An 8,273-nucleotide genomic window follows, 5' to 3' on the forward strand; every position below is an offset into this window, starting at 1 on the left:
ACCCTTGGCATTTGTGCGATCATGTTTTGTTTATCATCCATATGGAGACTGAATCACATTGGATTCTTGGTCGCTTGAATATTGAGGAAAGGCGTATGTACATGTACAACTCCTTGTCGACTGCTAGGAAAGATAGTGCTGCTATCAAAGCTTGTCAGCCATTTGCGGTGTTGTTGCCCCACTTTTTTGCCTTGTTTGATGAGTTCAAAAAGGAAAACAAACCGGTTTGTTTAGACCCTTTCGAAGTTGTTAAGGTTGATGGTTTGCCTCAACAAACCTCGAAGTAAGTTGTTTTTAGTTTTTATTTTCAAGTGTTTTTTTTATTTTGTATGTTATTTTCCTTTTTTAAGTTTTTCTGCTGTTGTTTTTTGGTTGTTTTCCAGTGACTGTGGTTGTTTCGTGGCATCGTTTGCCGAATACTTCATTGATATGAAACCGATTCCTCCCATATTTGATGTTGAGAAACACCGTGATAGGCTTGCTGTGTTGTTCTATAAGTATGCTCGCATGAAAGAAGTAGATTTTATTGATAGTGAAGATGAGGCTCCTCCAAAGGGTCCAAAGAAGAATTTGTCTTAGTTATCTATTGGTTGTTGTTGGAAATAGTACTTTTTTATTTAGCTTTTGTTTTTTCTATCACCAGATTATGTTCATAATCATAGACAAAGTGTTGTTTCTATCATGTTTTTTTTTTATTGAAATTGGTTTTTTATTTGTTCATATTTTTGGATTTTTAATTTTTATATTTAGTTTAACTCATGACAGCATACTATTAACAACCTTATTACAACCATCTTACAAACAACTAAATTGCATTTTAATCACTTTATGTAGTTTTGTTTCCTTCTTATTAATTTCAACTTTCTTCCACTCATGTAATTATTTAACTATAATATTTGATGTTCTTTGTATATTAATGATAATAATACCAATTCTCTATTATCAATATCTCTCCACATAAAAATTCACAATAAAAAATATATGTAACAACCAATCGTAATATGCAGTATGTTTTTCTAAATGTTTTAATATAGTTCTTTTTTGGTTGATGTGTAGTTGTTTCTACTTCTATGCTGTAATTCTTCTGCAGGTCTTTTTGTTATGTCCCTTTTGTCCACACTTGCCACACTTGTTTTGTTTCTTTGTTTCCCAAGCTGCTGCCATTCTTCTTTTCCTCGGCCTTCCAGACTTGATTCTTTCCTTTGGAGGCAACACTATGATGTCTTCAAAAAATTCTGGAAGTTCCCATTCTCTTACGTTTCCAACTGGGTATACTGTTTCTTCATATGTTTGCAGTCATGCTTTTGATGTGTAGTATTGTGCACAGTAGTTGTATGTGTTTATGTTCAAGTCCTTCATGACGGCGACTGCATGGTTACATGGCATTTCATCTTTTTGAAATCTATTGCATGTGCACGTCTTCTCCTTCAAGTTTACTATTCTTGTTCTGTCTTCATCTATCACCTCAAACAGGTTTTGGTTTGCTGGTTTCACCTGCATGTTTTAAACCAACTTTAAAACAACCAAAAAACTATGCAAAAACAACTGTTTTCATTTTACTTTATGCGAACGATAATCTCAACTTACTGTTAGTCGCAATGACTGTACATAGTTCCCTATGAGTTTTTTCTCAGATGATGGTGTCAGCCTTGTTGTGCATTTTTGTGCCTCCTTTCTATTATTGTATGTCCACTCTTGCATTTGTGCCCTCAAGCACTCCATTAATGTTGTGACTGGTGTTTCCCTTGCTGCTAAATTTGTTGGGTTCAGTGCCTCAGCTATGTTTGATGTCATGGTAGAGTACCTATAATTTGGACAGTTTCTATCATAGTTCTACTTTTGAAAAAAAACTCAAACGCAACGCAAAAACAACGCAAATACAACGCTTTAAATATCTGAATATGTCATTAATTTTATCCTTTTTATTTGTTTTCACCTGTTGTTTTCTGAATGATACCTTGACCATTTTTCATGGCCAATTTTTTCCAGGTACGGTCTTATGCGCTTATCCAAGTTGTCTAGCTCCCTCATATGGAATTCAAACTCCATTTCTGTGTAAGCTTTTGCAGCTGCAAAGAATGGCACTCTGAAATGCTTTGCATTTTTTTTGAATTTTGTTTTGAGGTTCGACAAGAGGTGGAAGATGCAGTAGCCATGTGTTATTTCAGGGAACACTTTCCTAGTTGCTTTGATGATGCTTTCATGTCTGTCTGATATTAGGCATTGATATTCTCGAACCCCGAATGCTTCTTTTATTTTTTTTAAGAACCACTCCCACGATTTATCGTTCTCAGAATCAACTATTCCAAATGCTAGTGGAAAAATTTTCGATTCTGCATCTTGTGTGTTGGCAGTGAGCAACGTGCCTCCATACGCGGCCTTTAGGAATGTACCGTCCACAACGATGATTGGTTTGCAGTTTGACCAACCTTTTATAGCAGCATTCAATGCAACAAATGCATATTTGAAACTGTCATCATCCTCTTTCTCTATGTCAATTAATGTTCCTGAACTTTAATCAAACAGGATTTTTTCAAACAACATGTATGCAACGAAATAACAACGCAAAAACAACGTTTTTTTTCACAAATATTTTCGAACTAAATTTTTTTACTTTTTTTTACCTGGATTTGTTTTCTGTAGCATGTACAGGTATCTTGGCAAGAGATTGTACGACTCTTTAGCATTTCCATGTAGCTGGGTTTGTGCTCGCTCTTTACTACGCCATGCTTTCATGTAATTCATCTTTATTCCGTATTTGTCTTTCATTTCTGCCTTTATGTCTGCCGGGCTGAACTTTGTTTTCAGGTTCAAGAATTTTGGTTTTACAAAATTTGCTATCAACTTTGATGTAGCTTGTCGTTGATCTCCAAATCTTATTGTAACTGCACATGTGTGTTCTTCTTCGTAGCTCCTTATTATGAATGTTTCTGTGTTTCCATTTTTTGTAGCCTTTAAACTCCATTTGCAGTTTGTGTCCAAACACACTATGTTGTATTCTTTTGTGCAAGATTTCACTACTTTGTATTGAAATGTCTTCTTGATTGCAAAGTAGCATAGTGTACTTATCAATGTTTCTTTGTCCTTGTAAATTTGCCCTTTTTCTATTGTTTCATGTCGTTTGTCATTGATGATAATCATTTCTGTGTTGTCCACTTCCTCTTCTTCTTCCTGGTTGTTTTCGAGTTGTTGTACCGTTTCTGCAGCCACAAGCTTTGCATAGTCGGTGAAGTCGAAATCTTCATCTACTGCTGTAGTTTTTTCTCTGTTGTTTTCTGGTTGTTGTATGGTTGATTCTGATGACACTGTTCCTATTTCTAGGAAAAATGTTTCAACTTCAGCAGATCCCATCGTCTGCGCAGATAGTTGTTGCTTGGAAGTTGTTGCCGTGTTGTTTCCAGGTTGCTGCAAGTCTTCCTGTGCTGCGTTGTTGTCATACGATTCCATGATCATATTGTTCCACACCATTGTTTGGTTAGGTGGTGCCGTGTTACTGGTTTTTTCACACACAATGGGTACCTTGTGAAATCAATCTCCTTCGTTAATAGCTTTATGTAGAACAACAGACTTTTGTCATCCTTGATTTGTAGTGGTTGGCCTCCTTCCTTCAGTTGATATTTCAGTTGTAGTTGTGTTGATTCAGGGTTGCATTAGAGTTCTTCCATCATTATTCTCATTAGTTCCTCAAAAGTGCACTTGGTGGAAATTAATTCTCCACTTGATTCATAATCAACATAGTTTTTGTGGTCATCCCAATGCCCATTGCTCTGCACCAATATTTGTAATGGTTCCGTATCCTGAAATAATGTAAATTATTTACTTGGTTCAGTTTTTGTAGTTACAAACAACTATTTTAATCTGTCAAAACAACCAATAAACAACTCTTTCCAGCAATAACTTATGCATCTAACACTTTCATCTGGCCGACTATTTATATAGGTTAAATCAACTATCAAACAACTATTTTAAAAGCAATCAGTAATTAATAACAATAGATTCATATTTTCTAGTTTGTAGATCCCAAACAACTATTATTCCACTGTAAAACAACTTGTAAACAACAGTTTTCAGAATAAAACACTGTAGCAACTATTTATATGCGTTAATGTTTATTTTCATGCAAACCGTTGTTGTTTTTTTCTCAGCTTTATCAATATTTCATTATTATTTCAATTTAATCCGGTTTTCATCAATTAATATCAAATTTCTATTAATCTACACTAAAAGATGTGTTTACGTTCACGAAAAAATTTGTTTACCTTCAATTCTCTTTCTGATTCAATCATGGGTGAGTTTCTTTGATTTCCAGCTCTCCTTCTACTCTGTTCTTCTCCTCTGATCGCGATTTCTTTTTTCAATGATTGTTGTTTTTGAGTTTTTTTTTTGTACATCAATGGAGGTTTCCTGTTTTTTTTTTCCTTTCCGTTTTTGTATTTGGATTTTCGGGATTCAACTTGTTTCCTATGAGATCTACATTTTTTTAGATTTTGATTTTGCTGGTTTTGGAAGAAAAATGGTTGAGATTGGGTTGTTGGGGTTGGACGGCTGGGTCACAAAGAAGGATCGGCTGTTTGGGTTGAGAATGATGGTTTCCGTTTTCTCAGCCGGTATTTTTGTAATTACCAACTTTTTAGTTTCCATTTTGTTTATTTCCTTTTTTGGGGTCATAAATGTAAATTTCATCTATTTTTGGTCTATAATAGAAAAAATCTCTAAAATTTATAAATAATTTTTTTTATTTATATATAAATCTCTTAGCTTAATTATTTTAACAATTAAACTATTTAATTGTAAGATTTTAATTATGAAATTATATGTGTATACTTTTAAATTATTAAGAGTTTTGTTATAAAAATTAAAATAGTTTAAGTGTAAAAAAAAATAAATTGCTAAGAGATCCTTATTTAATATAAATTGCAAAAAATTAATTAATAATTATACTTAATTTAATTTTAAAATATAATTAATCTTAATTAAAGTTTTAAAAGAAAATAAATTATCAGGTTAATATTAGGTTACAAGTCATTTTTTATTTAATTTCCAAATTAATTACAACCATTTAATAGTGATCCAATGGCTAAAGAAAATGTAACCATGATCGTATCTTTCTATTGTTTTTTTTAACTCCCCTCACATATTCAAAAAATATGTTTCAATTTTTTTTTTTACTTATCTATAAAAATAATATTTTTATTATGATCTTTTTAAAACTGCACATATCTAAAAAAATATTTTTCTATTAATGTTCTTTTTATAACAATAAAATAAAAAAAATATTTATTGTTGGAGATTATTTTATCAGAATCTAGATTTACTACTATATATGTTGTTTAACATCCTAAATATGAATTTCTAAAACAATGGAATTTAAACACATATAAAGTTCAAGAAACCTTACATTAGTTGCAGCAGAATTAAATGACTCATTCCACTCAGATCTTTAACCGTTGTATCATTTCTGTAGCAGAGTCTCACCAAGATTTGAGCTCGATTCTCATTCAGTTGATAGGATTCTTCACAGTCTTACACACTATGATTGAGTACCAACTTGCTATGCGTGGGCATGTACTCTATCACTATAGGGTTTGAATTTAGAAGAGACAAAGAGAGAGAGAATGATTCGAAATTTTAGAGATAGAAAGAGAAGGCTCAAATTTTGACTGAAGGCTAGTGAATGCTTAAGCTGTTAGTTTTAAGTCCATCACTTTGTATTTATAGGAATCATTCTAGGTTTATGTTTGAATTATTTGGCATTAAAAAATTGATAAATAAATGGTAAAATCATGCTTAAGTGGCCGACCATAGGATGTGGGTCCACCACTTACAATTTTACTATTTTTTAACTATTTATCCTATTTTTTCACAAATGCTATATTTTCCAATTCAACCACTTAAATGCCAAAACTATTTATTTAATAATTAAAATTAATTATCAAATAAAATTATCATTTAATATATTTATTAATTAGACTTAATAAAGTCTCTTAATTAATAAATAAACCCTAGAATCTAGTTTCTTCACAATTAAGCCCTAGCTAAGTGAAAATTCATAAATAAGACATAGTCTAATTTTAGAATTATAATTGATTAATTAAAATCAATTAACTGAGTCTTACAAGCAGTATTGTCTCAACTAGTATGGGGACCATGGGCTTAACATATTAATTCTTCCTTGCACCACTATAGATTTGGAATTGCACTCTCAATTATATAGAACGCTCGATATGTTCCACGATATAGATACCTATAAAAGTGTAACCATCGTTCTAATCCCAATAATCAAAGATCCTCTAGAGATGATACTTCAGTAAACTAATATAATCACTGAAATAAGAGCTCTTCCATTTATCTCTATTAAGCCAAGCTCGAAGGAAATCATCATTTCACTTCTATGTCCAAATAGAAGCTATAGATTCCATATCTATGTTTAGCTTTCCCACTCAATTGTACTATCATGTTCCCAATCTATATGTGTGAACCGAACCAAATGGTAGGCTTTCACTAACAACTTAAAGAACACAAATAACACTCTTGAGATCGAACCTAACCATATCAGGATTGAGATCTTTTGATCTAAGATCAACAAATGATATTGACATAGAAAGATACAATGATAAGATTATAATATCTTTAATAAGATCAATATCGGTCCTAGTCCAATGTATACTCTATACATCCAATACTAGCATACTTTGCCAATGTTTTTGAAAGAACATAACACTTATCCAAGGTGTAAGTAAGCTTTATCGTTGACCATCACATAAGTGTAAATCTAATGCATTGATGAATAATGGGACATTATCTTTTGAAGCATATAATCACAATTACCTTCCTATGTTGACATCACTGTAATTGTGAATAACTATATGTTCTAGACTTAACAGAAATTGTATACATTAAACCATAAACATGAAAACTACATGCAAATATAAATGACTTCTAAACTTCTATTGATAACAAATTAGATTATATTGAAATGGGTTTTATTTAGGGCATAAAATTTCAACATTTATGATATGTGATTTCGTTACCTATTGTAATTATAAGAAAAATCTTTCTAGCTTTTCTAAAAAAAATACAGCCAGAAATGCACATAATCAAAATAAAAACTAAGAATATAACTAAGTATACGTGCATAACACATAACATTACCTAGTTATATTAAATATGGCTATATAACAAATAATGTTTTTTCTTTTTTTAAAAATATTATAATTTAAATATAAACACATTACACATATTTCTTTGGTTATATAACTCTTGGCGCGAATTTTTGTCAACTTAATCTAAGAAGATAATTAATTCAAAATTGATTCAAGAAAAGAAGAGACGAAAATAATAAATAAACACCATATATTTTTACGCGATTTTGTAGTTAAATCTACATACTCCACGAGTCGATATTATTTCTGAGTTTTGGTTGTGTTTACAATTCGACAGAATTTCTGAAAATCTTAATTTTCTCCCCTCTTTCCTTTGAGTGAATCCATATATGTAGACATATGATGGTAATTACTTAATCTGATCTTAGTGAAAAGGTACAACTGATGGGTGGTTAATGCTCACGTTTCACGTACAACTGAAAATTTGGATAAGTATATTTATCTGTTTATATTTAAAATACATCTTTTATTTGGTCAGACCATGTTATTTGTGAGCAGGTGAATAGCCAGGTGTGTAATATGAGGAGGTACATTGCTGAGCAAGTATTACAAGGAGATACATTACTCATTGTGTATTACGAAGAGATACATTATTGAGCATGTATTACGAGGAGATGCATTGTTGACTGTGTAATACAAGGAGATGAATTGTTGAGCATGTATTACGAGGAGATACATTGCTGACTATGTATTACAAGGAGATACGTTATTGGTGTTAGGTTTTCTGTCCTAAATATGACCTATTTCAATATAATCAGATTTACTAATTAATAAAAGATTAAAAATCGGTTTTTAATATATTGCATGGTTCACATGATTTATTTCATGATTATGTTTAATGTATAAATTCTACTAAGTCCTGAATATATATATTTATTCATGATTATAGTGTTGTCAGCACAGTGGAATATAATCATGATTATGTGTTCAAAAGTTTAATTTACATGATTTGTCAATTCACTGGATTTAGACTGGCATAATAATCGGCAATAAGGTATACTTACACCTTGGATAAGTTATGTTCTTTCGAGGGCATTGACAAAGTTTAGTAGTATCGGATGTATGGAGTATACATTGGAAGGGACCGATATTGATCTTAGATAAGATATT

General features: G+C 31.4%; 1 protein-coding gene across 1 annotated transcript; it reads right to left on the reverse strand.

Moving 5' to 3' along the window:
• Positions 1-900: 900 nt before the first annotated feature.
• On the reverse strand, positions 901-3,468 carry LOC133031457 (uncharacterized). The gene is made up of 4 exons (XM_061104959.1): positions 2,625-3,468; positions 1,937-2,507; positions 1,588-1,804; positions 901-1,494 (listed from the first exon to the last, which is right to left on the reverse strand). Exons 1-4 carry the CDS (start codon positions 3,466-3,468, stop codon positions 1,297-1,299), a joined length of 1,830 nt encoding a protein of 609 aa, XP_060960942.1. The 3' UTR covers positions 901-1,296.
• Between the last annotated feature and the right edge of the window lie 4,805 nt (positions 3,469-8,273).

The sequence above is a fragment of the Cannabis sativa genome, chromosome 9, assembly GCF_029168945.1.
Source record: "Cannabis sativa cultivar Pink pepper isolate KNU-18-1 chromosome 9, ASM2916894v1, whole genome shotgun sequence".
Lineage (NCBI taxonomy): Eukaryota > Viridiplantae > Streptophyta > Magnoliopsida > Rosales > Cannabaceae > Cannabis > Cannabis sativa.